The sequence below is a fragment of the Pocillopora damicornis genome, chromosome 1 (assembly GCF_964200805.1).
Source record: "Pocillopora damicornis chromosome 1, jaPocDami1.2, whole genome shotgun sequence".
Lineage (NCBI taxonomy): Eukaryota > Metazoa > Cnidaria > Anthozoa > Scleractinia > Pocilloporidae > Pocillopora > Pocillopora damicornis.
The window spans coordinates 33,164,511-33,180,145 of NC_142670.1; the positions used below are offsets into that span (position 1 = coordinate 33,164,511).

At 37.1% G+C, this 15,635-nt stretch overlaps 1 protein-coding gene across 2 annotated transcripts; it reads left to right on the forward strand.

The window, feature by feature from the left end:
• Nucleotides 1-597: 597 nt before the first annotated feature.
• Nucleotides 598-15,391, forward strand: LOC149053402 (uncharacterized). 2 transcript variants are annotated; one of them, XM_089189609.1, is made up of 19 exons: nucleotides 598-983; nucleotides 2,342-2,452; nucleotides 2,894-3,004; nucleotides 3,382-3,498; nucleotides 4,174-4,287; nucleotides 4,610-4,720; nucleotides 5,487-5,594; nucleotides 6,001-6,180; nucleotides 6,754-6,849; nucleotides 7,307-7,414; nucleotides 8,027-8,137; nucleotides 8,686-8,796; nucleotides 9,220-9,327; nucleotides 11,624-11,875; nucleotides 12,249-12,404; nucleotides 12,824-12,922; nucleotides 13,428-13,529; nucleotides 14,125-14,207; nucleotides 14,667-15,391. In XM_089189609.1, exons 1-18 carry the CDS (start codon nucleotides 686-688, stop codon nucleotides 14,205-14,207), a joined length of 2,376 nt encoding a protein of 791 aa, XP_089045735.1. In that variant the 5' UTR covers nucleotides 598-685; the 3' UTR covers nucleotides 14,667-15,391. The 2 variants fall into 2 exon arrangements, with proteins under 2 accessions (XP_089045735.1, XP_089045729.1); XM_089189603.1 differs by having other exon boundaries at nucleotides 14,125-14,203.
• The last annotated feature ends 244 nt before the right edge of the window (nucleotides 15,392-15,635 follow it).

Sequence of the window (15,635 nt, forward strand, 5' to 3'; positions counted from 1 at the left end):
TAATGTACACAAGTTGTTAAACTAATAATAACGTCACAAACAAAAGGTTTAACAACTGATATAAACAGACCACTTAACATAGGTGTAAAAAAAAAGGCAAACCACTCATTGCACAGTTCTGTTATATGGGGTCACCATTAGACCCATCCAACTTGAAGGGTCAGTATGTTGTCTCGGTTCCATATGTTTACACAAATTTACCACTTTCCTAGATTTTGTTAGACTTGTTTTATCCACGGCCTTTTCAAATGTGACTTGATATAGGTTTTATCAAACATTACTCAGAGCTCAATTTTTACTTAATAAAAAGGGAACATACGGACAAATTGGGGTTAACAAACACAAATTAGCGAGAGCGTGTCGCAATCATCGTTTTGTTTCTTTTAGAGAAAATTTTGTCTTAGTCATGGATCAAGGAGCCAATTTATTGCTGTACTAGAAAAGAAGGTAAGATGCAGCAGTAAGTTTGTAAACGATTTATTGTAAGAACTGATTAGTTAGTTGCAACAGGTCCTAATGGCCGGAGATTTTCTTTGAGCCAATAAAGTGCCAAAGATGACCTGTCTTGTCAAAAGCGGGCACGTGACATGATTAATTCATAACAACCAGAAGCTTTGACGAAAAATGGCTATAGTTTAGACGTTTTCACTAAGTTTACCTTCATGGGAAAAATAGCGTTGTCAACATGAAAGTATCGTTTATAATTTTAGCCACCTTGGTATTATTAGTCGTAATTCACAAGACGGAGGGAATAAGGGAGAACCACAGCGGAAGCAAAAGCCAGCGACAAGGACAAAATAATGCCGCTGCTTTTTGGAAAAGAAGTTCATTGTATAAATCAGAACAACACAAAAGGCTCAAGGAGGCGACGAAACATAAAATGAACGATGTGGCCCAAAGTAAAAGACAGTTTGTGCCCGGATTACCATGTCTTAATTGTCCATTTCCACATATTCACAGAATTATTGTACATCATCACCCAGGTAGGTCAAATGTTTCCGGCAAGTGACTAATGAAGGGCCATATTCTTCCCGCAGTGAAAATAGGTCATCCGATGATTTTGAGAGATCTTATGGGCGATTGGAAAGCCGACGAACCAAGAAAAGCGACTGTTTCATGATTTATTGAAAAAGAAACGCGTGTCCGTATTTCCAAGCAGCGATAAAACTCCTTTCATACAAAGAACGACTTTCTCGTTAAAAGGATTTGAAGTTTATCGAATAGTTTCTTTCTCATTATGCTACAGTATAATTGATACACTTCGGTTTTCATAATTGTTGGAAGCTTGCTAATCAGAGGTGTTGTACATTTAAGATACTGTGACAATTTGATATGAAATTTGTTTACAAAACAACAGAGGTGCAGATTATCATCACCTTAGCTCATCGTGATATTCCGCTTGCGCAACGAGGGGGTTTTTGAAAAAAATCGTGATAAGTTCTTTTCCTCTACGTACTTAGACTTTTTTTGATTGAATATTATTTAGAATTCTTTAGAAAAGGAAAAAATTGAAATTACCTTGCTATTCCATTGTTTTTTGACTGAGGAACCTGGCTAGCAAATTAAGTTTCACTTGTTGAAATTCCTTTTTTGAGTTTGTGCAGGTGGTCAATGTTTTTGATAAGTACACAAAATTACTCGCAGCATTTCCGTGAACAGAACAGAGATTTGCAAAAACCAAATGTTCAAAACCATCCTTTCACGAATTAGGGATTTGCATGGTCACTGATCCTGGATGTCAAAGTCACAAATGTTACATTTGGTGTTTGTCGCGAAATTCTTTCCAAAATAAAGATTAAAGGCGTGCCGTCTCTTTAAAAGAGAAGCCGGGCACGAGGAAAGAAACTGTTCCCATACACATTGCAAATATATGGCTATAAAAGGAGGTTTCCGGTAACTAAGGTTGTTACATGGCGGCGAGAACCAATATTTAAAAAAAGGCAATACGTTCAAACTAAATTATAATATAGCTGGTAAATTTGTCTAATCAAATTCAATTGCGCGAGCGTGCTCCATATTCCTATTGTGCACGCTCATGACGTCAGCAAACAAATCCCTCGAGAAAAAAAAATTTCCACCGGGTTGAAAATGTTATAAAACAATTGGTTCATACGTAATCTGTGCGTTCATCGAGATATGAAGCACTTGGGAAGTTTGGAGAGCACTCAAGAAGCTAGAGTGTAAGAGTTGCTCGAGGCTACGCCTCGAGCAACTCTTACGCATCTCTCGTGCTCTCCAAACTTCCCGCGTGCTTCATATCTCGATGAACGCACGCTGACGTATGAGCCAATTGTTAACCAATAATTACAGTAAAAATATATCTGATGTGTTTTAATTTCAGCTCATTCCACTTGTGAGCCAACTCCATGCCAAAATGGCGGCACGTGTACTGTTGTCGCTCACGGATATGAATGTACCTGCTCACCAGGATTTATGGGAACGCATTGTGAACGTAAGACTTATCTTAATAACCCCTTGAGAAATTTTAACTCTCCCTAAAGTATACTGATTATTCGGATGTGTTGATTTTTTTTCGTGTTGACATTTTGGAAAGTTAAAATTACTTGCTAAGGACAAATAAGGTTGGAAAATTGCGGTAATCTGATCAGTCTGGCGATTCAATGTTACTGAAAATGTTACGAAGGCCAACAATTTTCTATCGAGGCGTTATCGCACCAACTACCTTTATCAACTACCCTAGTCCCTAGTGGGGGTAAAGGGGGAGGGGGGAGGGGGTATAATCTGGGCTGTATCTAGGGTGCTCGGCATCTTTTAATGATAGTTCAAAGACGTAATGTGACTGTGCATAAGGTAGCCGATGTGATATTATTAGAGACAGATTTCTCTTAATTATCATCAGTACATCTGATCTAAGCCTAATGTTGTGTTCTAGTGCGAAGTCAGTGTGAGCCCAGCCCTTGCAAAAACGGAGGCACTTGCTATGACGTAGGACAAGGTTACGAATGCACATGCGCTAAAGGATACCGAGGAGAGAACTGTGAAGGTAAAACTTGAAAAAATACTTTTATTTGTGAACAAAATCATGAGCTCAAGATTTCAATATAGTCTAATTGTTGATGACGGCGAGGCCAAATCAAATATCGTGCTTAGAAATCAAACGGATATAATCTACTTATTTCGGTAAAAGTGCTTATTTTCCGAGGTCAACATGTCGGTGAGTTTTACCCTAATTAACTCAAGGTCCACAGAGTTCATGTTTTTTCAGGTTTTCTCGTTAAAAATCTCAACGAGTTGTTGTTTTTTTAAGGACTCGCTCTTTACTTATTCTCTCTAAAAAATAAGTAAAATGTAATCCACTAACCAAATTTCATTTGAAAATAATAATTAAAATTAGATTTGCCATATTTGTGTTAAATACAGAACAGAACAAATGTCATCCAAATCCGTGCAGAAATGGAGGCACATGTACGGGTATCAATGAAGGAGAAGGATTTGAATGTACATGTAGAGAGGGTTACAAGGGAAAGAACTGCGAAGGTATGTTACATATCATGCTAAAATACTTGTAACAGTATGCTAATCATTAAAACGTCAGGGTAATTCTTTTTATCATCATGCGATTGAATGGACAGACTGTAATTGTGCGGTTGAAGAACGCAGCTTTAATTTGACTAGATTTTAAATTGCAGACCCTGCGTCTGTGCTGGGTAATCGTCCAGCTGCCAATGGTCGCTAATGAGTACCGTAGGGCCTGAGTGCGAGTTGGGTCGGACATGAGCAGTTTAGTTGACTTACGACTCGTGCTTTTCGTGTGACAGTGACAAGGTATTCACTTATCGGGGTGAACCAGAACGTAAGAAGAAACCGTCGAGAGTGCAGATCTCATCTTTCATAGATGACTGCCTAGAGAAAACAATGGGTGGAACGAAAAACAATTAATTTAAATACCATGAATCTTTTGGCCTCAAAAAATAAAATTGTTGCGAAAAACATTTAGGACAAGAAGCCGAGTTTTCCTTTCCCTTTTTTTAAAAAAACTCTTTGACTGTACTTAAATTAAATGGCTATTCGAATCATATTATATTATCTTTATCATATCTTTTTCCGAGGGCTATTGCTTGCGTTTGAAAATATAAGTTAGTGAAAGTAAGCTGTGTATGAGTTTAAGAGCCGGTGAAAATACATCAATGAATTAAATTTTTATTTTTGCAGAAATCAATCTCTGTCTTCCAAATCCCTGCAAAAATGGTGCAACATGCACAGAAAGAACTGGAGGGCGATACGAATGTACTTGTCCTATTGGATACAAAGGTGTAACGTGTGAAGGTATTGATACTGATAAATATTTAAACTATTTAAAGACATTAAGGCAGCGCCAAGCTCCTACAGCACATTCTTAAATATTTATTGGACAGATTCTTTAGATTCAATAGTATTTCATTTTGTTTGTGATTCTTTTCTATTCTTTTATCCTCTCAGTTTCACATGATAGAAAGAGTAATTCAGACGGAATTGAACATTCATAGAAACAGATCTTCTTTTGTCAAAGAGAGAAAGAGGGAACTGAATGATTTCTTTGAAGTAGCAGGCTGTATGAAGATATTGACTGAAAAAACTATCTGCCTCTTTGTTTTCATTTGTACTGCAGAAAGGAGCATTTGTTTCTCTAATCCCTGTATGAATGGAGGAACCTGTCTTGACGAGACATACGGATATAGGTGTAGTTGCAGGGTCGGCTACAGTGGCATCAACTGTCAGCGTAAGTGTAAACTGCATCTTCTGAATTACTGTTAAATAGAATAAACTAAATGGGTGCAATTATTCAAATAAATGACTTATCGATGAGAACAGTCGTTATCGACATAAAGTCTGTACATGAAAGTTGCATGTTCAAGTGTTAGTGAGTTAGCCAGAAGCTGGATTTAAGTGCCAAAGTATTTAACCTGAATGATCTTAGAACACACGTCTTGACATTAATCTAAACCAGAATCAAATGTTAGCTAAATATACGGATATTTACAACATAATCTACTAAGTGCTTTCTTTACAGTCATCGCTGTTATTCCGGTAAAATGGTCCCATCTTTTTAGTTTCTGGTTTTGTTTCAAAACTTGAATGAGTTTGCAAATCACTTATCTTTAGTTCGATTTGATCAAAATAACGGTCTCATTTTTTTTCACATGGAGTGTTTTGCGAAGCGTGTATTGATACATATTAAAACAGAGGACAGCGTGAAGGCGCGCTCTTATAGGCTACTCAAACACCGAATATCCTTTGTTATTCACCTTAGAGCAACGTACACTTTGCAGGAATGCATGAGTTAAAATCATCTTTCTTCTGCAATACTATAACACTGTTTTAGTTTATACTACAAAAATATAATATTTCCCCCAGAGTCGATGGAAGGTGGTGGATATTAACTTCATCGCTTCGCTTCCCAGTAAATATCCCCCACTAGCCACCTCCACTTTGGTGAATACTCAGATTCTGAGCGAGGATATAATATGAGTTGTAAATTTCATCAGATCACGTCTGTAAACCTAATCCTTGTCACAATGGCGGTTCTTGTTTGGAAGAGGGATCCTCTTACCGATGCGTTTGTCAAGTTGGTAACCATGGAGACAGATGTGAATGTAGGTGAATTGGGCCGACCTAAAATAATTACGATCAAAAAATTCAAATTAAAAAAGCCAGAAATAAAGAGGATTATAAGAAATTTTTTCAGAAGAAAAAATGTGGGAAAAAAGGAAGCACGAAACTCGACTATTGAAAGTCGATGACAGTTTGCAAAAAATGCAACTGTTCCTAATGAACACCAGTTTGTTTATCTGTTTGATTTCCTTGATTTTCGATTGAATTTGACTAGTTTCAGGTACTTTTGTTATAGAAAATGAATGTAATCTATTAATTCCTGTTTAGCAACGACTTTGACCACGTTCAGAGTTTGATCATTGACACTCTATCATGATTCCTGTCATCCTTATGTTTAATGCTGCTCTGCAACATTGATTAACTTTCGGCTTTTGCCTACATTTCTAGTAATGAGTGCCTGTTTATCACACCCTTGTCTCCACGGAGGAACCTGCGTGGATACATATTTTCTACACAACAATGGGGAATCAAATATGTACGCCGGTCCCTCTTTCGCAGACTATTCACAGAATGGAATGTCATACATTTGCAAGTGTGTTTCTCCTTTCTCTGGGCATAACTGCGAGGGTAAAGCATAAACCATTCCTTTCATAATATTTGAATGGCTTATATCACTTAAACTTTGGTTGATATCCTTATTATTGTCGGCTCTTTATCGCTATGTAATGTAGAAGGTGCTGTCAGATCCTATTCAGTTTCACCAGGCTTGCATGTGAGCCCCAGTCCCGCGGCGAGATATCTCCTCAGTTCTATACAATTAAGAAAAACAATAGATTACGTTTGGAGCTACTTTTTTTGCTCTGCGGTAAATACCATGTGAAACTTTCCAGGCCCACTAAAGAACGGCATCGATGGTTGCAGTGGCGCAGTACGGATAAAACAAAACGATATTGATTCGTCGTTGCATGTCTTTTGGAGATGTTGGAAGGTCCTCGTATGTGCCAGACAATATCAACATTTTTGGCATCATACTTAGCCTATTATCAAGCTTGCCATCAAGTTGCACTAAAACTGAATAGCCTCAGGAGGAAACTGGCTTCAAAAAATAAGAAATAAATTAATAAACTGATAAAAAACCAATTCATTTTTCCCTTCACAAAATTAATCATCTTTAGGTATAATTTTCTTTTGCATTGGCAGATGATAGTTGCCGATATTGCAGTCCAAACGCAGAATGCATTTTGGGCCATTGTGTTTGCAGCGAGGGTTATCACGGAGACGGAAAAACATGCAAGAGTAAGTATCAGAGTAGAAAACTCGGTTTCTGTCTTAGAAGTTGTGGTTTCTATAAATGAACGTAGGTTGTATTGAGATAAGTAGTTAGAGCTGTGTAGTTCAGTTTTTGGAGAATGCGACCACGAAATTGAGTTTTTTTCCGATCGAATCCTCGAGGTAGAATGCAGATTTTCTACGTTATTTAAACTCCACGACTGAATTCTAAAATCACATATTAGATCTATACACGTTTACTTTTCACAGTAAGTTTGAAGTTTTCGCGTGTTGTAAAATGATAACTCTATTGGTTGCAATTTCCATTAAGATCCGTTGAATCCTTATATGATTCAATTTTACGCAAAAAGTCACAAAGAGGAGAGGCTGTTCGTATCCACCTTAAATAAATAATTTGCAATTTGTAGTTACTTGTGTTAAAATCTTTATTGTTGGGTATAAAAATAATGCACTTTGCTTATAGAAAATGTTTGTCATCCTAATCCTTGTAAAAACGGTGGAGGCTGTCTTCCAACTGACTCATCTTATGACTGTGAATGCACGTTGGGATGGACTGGACCACACTGTGAAAGTAAGTGGAAGAAATCAGCGCCATACTTTACAGTCATCGTTTACTGAAATGAGTCTGATGTACAAGGTCAAATCAAAACTAAAAACGAACTACACGCGCTCTTGTCGCCGCGAGGAATGAAATGCAAGAATTTTCAAGGATAACAAAACAATACTTCTGCACTGAATTCAATTTTCTTCTTAAGCTATAAAGTACTATTTATAAAGCACTCTTAAAGTAGTTTTTCAGAAATGCTAACACCAAAGCCACTGAATACGTAACTTTCGGTTTTTCTTTTAGTATATTGGTTTTCTTCCCCTTCTAAGAAAGTTTGAACCTCACTGTCTGTCAGTGATACGGAATTTTTTTAGTGTTTTAGCCGCCATAATTCGAGAAAGCTCCGACAAACAACTTGTATTGAGAATTGTGAAGGCTTTGCCGTTCATTCATCAACCTGACCGAGTGGCGCCAAAGGCGATTGACGTGTCAGCAGCTGATTGGCTATATCAACACACGTAAAAAAAATACGATATTTTTTACTTGTGCTGTTACGGTCTCTCTCAAGGCCGGAAATCCTTGTATAACACCGCAGCTTATGTGATAAAACAATGTTTTTTTCGGTATTTACTCTAGCTCGACAATACTGCGTTCCAAATCCTTGCAAAAACGGTGGAACCTGCATCCCTGAAGAAAATGGTTACAGGTGCAGCTGCCTCAGTAATTTTGAAGGAAATGACTGCGAAAGTAAGTGAATATCATCGCATGATTCTTGAGTAATACTCCAGTGAGTGAACCTCTCACATTTTCAGACATCTTCATAATTCTCCTTAATGTCGCACTCTTTGTTCTGATGAGTGTTTTAACATCTTAGATCACGCTTCCATGTTTTCAAAAAATGTCGTTCATTTTCTTAGACTTGTTACTGCTGTCCCATGAAAATAAACGATGAATCATTTGATGTAATTCTTTTAGCATTTGATTATTAAATTCACCTTTCTAAAATGGTGCAAATTTTTGTCCTTGAACAGCCAATAATTCGAGTTGACAAGTTTATTGCTTTCCGACTGCAATTTTGATATTTTTCCTCAATGGAGTTGAAATCATTTCAATTTAGCGTCGTATAATATTACCTACATTATTTCTCATGTAGCCTAAAAACATCAAAACTGTTTTATTTTGCTGTATTTTTTCTACTCACGTTCTCCAAGGGATTTTCCTTGAAAATTTTATTCATCTTTAGAATAAATTGACGTCTGCACATTGTTCATAATTCATTATCATCATATTTACAGAGGCAAATCCTTGCTCCCCGAACCCATGCCAAAACTCTGGTACATGTAAAGAAATGAATGGGGTGGCAACTTGTGAATGCACTCCACAATACGAAGGGAATTTCTGTAACAGTAAGTACACATACATGCTCAAACTATGACACATACAAGTCGTTGTTACTTATTTCTTAAGCACATGATTTTCACTTGTAGATTATACGATCAGCTTGTTGGAGAGTTTAATTCTCAAACGAGCCTGTGAATGAACGAATGTGAACTAAATAACTTCCCCTCGTTATGAATCACAGGAATCCTTAAAAACTTTTTTATCGGAAGCAACAAGTAAGAAGTGCGTACTGACTAATCACACTAAAGTAAAGAGCAGAGACACACGCTAGTTACCGTTGCTTCTGTTGGTTTATTTTTCTGGCTCCTGATTACATTTTCCGTGGAACCCCCACACAAAAAATTGTATAAACATTTTTGCCATTCAGTGTCTTGAGTTTCAGAGTAAAGACGCGAATCACTATAATGTAATAATTTTGCTCATTACAGTTGACAAATGTGCCAAATGTGACTCGCATGCTCGCTGTGATAATGGGAACTGTGTTTGCATGGAGGGATGGGTTGGTGATGGACAAACATGCACACCCAAAGGAGGCCGTAAGTAAACCAACTTTGATTGTAGTCTTGCTTTGAATTCAGAGAAAATGGAATTTTTTTTTAAGGAAATCAGCATAAATGAAATCAAATTTTCTAAAGACATTAAATCAATCCCACTAAAGAATGCAAAAAGATCTCCTGTTCGTGGTCAATAAAAAATCGATTAAGCGTAAAAAAGGCTGAAAGCAGAAGGGTAAAAGTTCTATATTTGCTGCTTTGGCATTTGTGTTTTTCTGATTTCTTTTGTTTTGTTTGTTTGTTTTTTAAAGTAAAGTTCGTGCTTAACCTCGTAATAAATCAAGAGCAATGAAGAACCATTAAAAACGTGTTTATTTCCAAAATAGCACCAGGAAGTGGAAGCATATCAGGAAGCAGCCCTCCTGGTGCTCCTGCCTCTAGCCCGATACCAAGTAGCCCTTCAAGTAGCCAAGGTGGCTACGGTCCTCCTGGTTCATAAGATCTTCCAGCTAGCTAAGAAAGATCTTCCTCCTATTTCCTTCCACCGACTACCCTCGAGAGTTCGTTAGGGGGAATATTGTGTTTTATCATTTCCCATGGCCTTTGCAACTGAGTTAACTTGATGACAGCAATAACTGTACGGTCAAGTGACCACGACTTGTAAATAGGAAAAGGACTGGACAATACTGGACGGAGAGCACGACACAGTCGCCACATTACCACTTAGAGACAATCTGATGGATGCATGTTATGGAATGCAAAATAGGATAGAATACGATTTCAAAAAATAGACTATGTAATTAAAAAAAAAACGTAGCTTGCATCTCCTTATCATTGTAGTGATTAATATTTGAAGTGGTATGAGAGTAATAAATTAGCCTACGAAAACTATGCGCAAGTTATTTTCAGTGGTTTTGCAACGCTTACTTCGAAATTACTTCTTTCACGTACAATTATAACTGTGGTGTAATATTGGAAGAGTAAAAGAGTATCCTTTTGGCCGGTACACTCAATTAAGCAGGTTAGGTGGTTAGAGCTCGGGCTTGATCCGGGAAAAAAAGTAACACGCACATGACATGCGGATCTCTGGTCAACTACTTAGAAATATAAAGAAAAAAATCATATTAAGATATCGTGGTAAGAATGTTTCCTTTGCTCGTCTCTTCTATTTGTAAGTTACTATGACAATAACTTGTACTTGTTTTTGATAGTTGGCTCTATGTCAAAATGACAGTGTAAAAGGAAGTACTACATCACTCAGTCCTCATTCCTTTACGTAGGGATAGTAATTTTTCAGTATCTACTTCATGCGCTCGACACGATTTTCCTGGTCCTTGTCTTTGCACGCGCACTTTGTGCTAGCGCTTCTTACCTGCTCTCAAAGGGACCATGAGAAGGCTTATCATTCCGCTTCCAATGCTACACCTTCCTTATCTTTCCACTCGCCATTTACCTGAGAAGCTGAATTTTACATACATATTGGTTGATTCCTTCATATGATCCATTAGAAGACAGACGCAGAGATGACGTCATTACCAAACTATCTAATTTGGTTTGCGTTCATCTCGTGTCATTCATCTTTCATGTACAGCTTATACTGCGGATACGCTAACTCGACGTAACCATCCAGTTTTTTTGTAGCCGTGTACGTGGAATGAAATCTCTGATTGGGCTTCTAGTGAATATAACAACAGTTAATAAATGCTTAGATAAAGAAGCTTCCACATACAACGGGGACAACGTTTGAATCTTGATAATTTGTCACTTTCCGTAGAGCAAGACATTGCCATGTTCCCTATCACACTTGTTTCTTTAGCCTAGTAACAATATCCTTTAGAATATTCTTCAACTTTTCACTTGATATTTTTCAATAATTATTTCAAGAGAACCTACGTAACGCATTTTATGACAGAGAATTCTGCAATAACAAAGAGAATTGTGGAAATTTGGTAGTCTACTGATCGAATGATCAAGAAGTCTAATTGCAACTTGAAACGATGCTGATTGACACTGCATAGTTCGTAAGCGGTCCAAGCAACTAGCGACAAAAATAAATGAGGCTGAGACGTTTCCAAAAGAAGACAAAGATTTTGATAATTACAAATAATAGCTGCCTTCAAAATAGATATCTATAAAAAAGGATTAACATTGTCAGGATGTATAATTCTAGAATGATAATTGTTGTTTTATTTCTATTTACTCGATCATAGATTCCCGTGATTTGAATCTTATTTTGACATCGAACTAGCTTATACTGCTCTTTTTTGTCTCAAGCTTGAGCTGACCAGTTTCTGCTTTATTGCATACTGCTTTTTTTTTACACGGTGTTTTCTTTCAGCACCCGGTTCACGCTCCAATCCATGCGATCCGAATCCTTGTCAAAACGGCGGCCAGTGTGTTGATCAAGATAATTCTTATAAGTGTTTATGCCAAGAGGGCTTCTCAGGCACAAACTGTGAGTTAGGATTGAGGAACAACCCGTGTGATGCAAATCCATGTCAACATGGGGGACAGTGCACAGCTGTAGACGGAAAACCTGTCTGTACTTGCCCTGAGGAGTTTGAAGGAGAATTTTGCGAAAAGCCTAAAGGTAAATTTCTATTATTAATTTTCAGGAACATTGCTAAAGAAGACATTGTCTCCCCATAGAATCATTGTTTTAAGAAAGATTGATTGATACTCAAACATAACTATTCGATGGGGGCATGTCACCATCGATAATCAGTATCCACCTTTTATTTTTTCTTATTTTCTTTCATTCTTCTTAATATAACATTTCATTTATGCATATCGTTACCAGCTGTCTATCATTTGTTTAAACACAGCATTCTTTAAAGTTTCAAAAAATTTTGTCATCAAAATAATTTCAGCAGTAGATTTAAGGATACCGTGCACACCAGTGGGCCTGATCGATCTTATTCTTGGTTGTTAAGAAAGAGATGGCTAATGAACAATTGCTTTAGGTGGTAATCCTGTGGTTCCCGGGGGTCCTGGGACACCAGGCGGTTTAAAGTCTGCTTGTCACCCAAATCCTTGCATGAATGGAGGAACGTGTACGGAGAATGGAGGTGGCTATGACTGTGCCTGCGTCACTCAATACAGCGGACCTAATTGTGAAAGTAAGAACCATTAATATATATTTTTTAATCTCAAAACCTTTGCGAGACTTCCTTTGTCGAAGCGCAAGGTTTAAGACAATAAATTGTTTAAAGAGTTACCATTTCATTCATATCTGTAACCATAAAAGTGGAGGGAATGCGTTTGTCAATGACGGACTTTAAAAAAAAAAAAATTAAATTATGGCCACAGCCTTCTCCACAAATTTCTCTGAAGCATTTGTCTAAAATAACCAAAAAGGTGTCGCAGAGTTTTACATAATCATTCACACAATTTTCAGAACAAAATGATGCGTCTCTGCCTACTCATAATTTCGTGAGTACGGCAAATTGAAAATTCTTCGAAGCTTTTAGTCTTTCTAGTAAAGGAAAGGGGTTTTTAATTCATTGTTTTGGTCTCTTTGTTTGTTACTGGTTTGCAGTTGACGAATGTGAAAAGTGTGACATAGACGCGATCTGCGTTAATGGCCATTGTAAATGCAAACATGGATATTATGGCAATGGGTACCAATGCGAAAAAGGTAAGAAGAATGCTTATTTACTTGTCATATGCTTTCGTCTCCATTGTCCAATATATAGAAAATATATATTGTTATCTAATGACCAACGCGGCATTTCTACCTTACTAATACAAATAACCCACGAACAAAGCGAGGTACATTTTTATAATCAGAGGTGAATTTTGTCCGGAAAGCCGTTTCGATGTATGAAGGAAGAACAAAGTAGAAGCTAGTATAGTTCGGCCAAGCTTAATCGTGAAAACCCCTGACCCAGGCCCTCGATGAGTTGCTGCTGGGATTTATTTCGCACAACATAATATACACTTATTGTGTGTGAGCTGCTTCATCGTGCTTTTCTCGAACTTGCGAAAAGGACTCGTCATAGTACGCATTTTTAGGTTTTATCTCAATTTGAGGCTACCAGACAAATAGTTTTTTTGAAAGAGAACATCACCATTTAATATTCCCTTGTTTGTTGTCTTTCCCTGAGATATTGCATCAATGTTTATTGCTTCTTTTGCCGCAGAAAAAGATACTCAGTGTCAGGGCTGCAGTCCATTCGCTCAATGCCAAAATGGCATTTGCGTCTGCATTGAACCCTACCATGGGAATGGATATAATTGCAGAGGTGAGTGACACACCAAGAAATAGTGCAAGTGATTCTACTCTGAGTTTTTATGGCGTCTACAGGCGTCGACGGGCAAAGGGATTTGCGTCCATCATGTCGCTCGCCCTCAGGACGATGATTTTGGGGAAACTAGGTCTATAGACAGGTTGTGCTAAAATCAAAAGAAAGGGTGCTTGCAGTAAAAAAAAAAAAATTTTGTAAGAATAAATTAGTGGTCTTAAGCGAATAACTAAGAGGTACTATCAATACAAGAAGACAAATTATTTTCTATAAATGGGAATAATTTCCTGTTTATTGAAATTAAGAACAATTTCTATACTCTATCTAAAGTGCACCGACTTAGCGAAGTAAAACGCAGTTGGTCTATAAGTCCAGATCAATGATCATCGTGTGATATACTCTGCCTTAATTACCTATGTATTATACTACCCTGATGCTCCTCGTCTGGTCTCAGACCCTGTTGTGTATGTATCTTCTACCGACAGATTATATATTTCGGCCTACTCCGTAAGGTCATTGCACAGATTTCAATTTCATTGTTATTTTTGCATCTAACTTTACTTACAATTGTTATCCTTCTCTACGCTTGATTTAGCTGTCAATCAGTGCAATAACTGCCCTCTACCGAGCACGTGTGTTCAAGGAACCTGCCTGCCTCCTTCAGCTGGGAAAAAGTAGGTTTGTACGTGGGATAACAACGTCAGTGCATGCCCTCTTTGGATTTACAAACAAATGTGAAACATTTGAATTATTGAAAGAAAATAGGAGATGGAATTGATATGTCATGAGGTTAAATATTAATAAACAAAGAGAGGAAAGCCTCTTCGAAAGAGGAAACAACATCAAATTACGAATCAACAATTGGAAATAAATACTTTATCTCGGAGATTGTTAGAGGAAGTAACACTTTTAGGTTTAAGATCTCTTCCAGAATTCAAGACTTTCAACTTTCATTTGGTTAGTTAGAGAATTTTTCATGGATTTACCCTCTGCATTTGAATGGTCTACACAGGAGTCTGAAGTAGAGGAAAAAGAACCTGTGGACAAAAAACGTCAGTGACGTAACAATCAAACGATACAGCTTGGACTTATTGAAGATGTTTCCGCACTGAGTCATATCCTGTCTTGTCTTTACAGATCACTGGTTAAGAATCTAGAAGAGAAACACACGTAAAGATGAGAAATAATTGCGCTAACTTCAGAAGAGATGATACGGAAAAGATCCCTCCTACCTTTAGGGACATCTACCTATCAAGACTGTAGTTTTGATGTAGTAAAGACTCTTAGAGCTGCTGAAAGTAGTTACAAATCTAGTGATGTAAGGAGACACAATTTAATGTGACGTTGACGACGGTATATTTGTAGTATCGTTGATATCGAGAGAACCATGACTGAGAGACAATGTTTCACAGATATTCAACCTTTGAAAATCAATTTTGATCAGTTGTTTATTAACTTTTTAAAGATCAATATAGTTTGCAAAATTCGGATAGCCCATTTGTTTATCGTGTTATAAAAGTATTTTGTATATGTAACAAGGAAAGGTAGTTGTTAGCATGTGCAAGATAGCGATCCTGTTCCTTTTCTTTTGGATGTTATTGACGAGTAATTAATTTGCTAACTTGCGAATGTTAGGAAAACGGTTGCAGTGACATTACCATCAATAAAAATCTTGGAAAAAACGAAAAAAAGAAAAAAAAAAAAAAAAAGAAAACGAGTGATGAAACTACATCATGATAAAAGAAACATTGATCCAAGGCAATTTGAAGGCTTCAAAACAAGATCCCACCATTGATGTCTCAAAATAGCCGCGCTGAAATACATCCTTGTTAAAGTAAAACAATAAAGTATACGATTTGAAATATGAGTTTTGTTGATTAAAAATCGTATCTGCATAAACTTGCTTCAATATTTGCCTCATAGTTCTCTCCTAATAAGTTCTTACTTACTTTTCTTCTTGGCTGTGCCTAAAGTATGCTTTATTAAGCAAAATACGGCAGCAATAAATATTGCTGGTAAAGGACTTGATACCTGCCATGGTTGTAAGTAATGAGAGCAGAAAAAGCAAAATTCATCAGCCCTATTATGTCTTCAAAGTCGATTCAT

Excerpts from the sequence above, each read along its gene's own strand:
- LOC149053402 (XM_089189603.1), top strand. The coding sequence starts at position 686 with ATGAAAGTATCGTTTATAATTTTAGCCACCTTGGTATTATTAGTCGTA. Across the intron at positions 2,453-2,893 it reads TATGGGAACGCATTGTGAAC|TGCGAAGTCAGTGTGAGCCC; the intron begins GTAAGACTTATC and ends GTTGTGTTCTAG. Across the intron at positions 6,850-7,306 it reads AGACGGAAAAACATGCAAGA|AAAATGTTTGTCATCCTAAT; the intron begins GTAAGTATCAGA and ends CTTTGCTTATAG.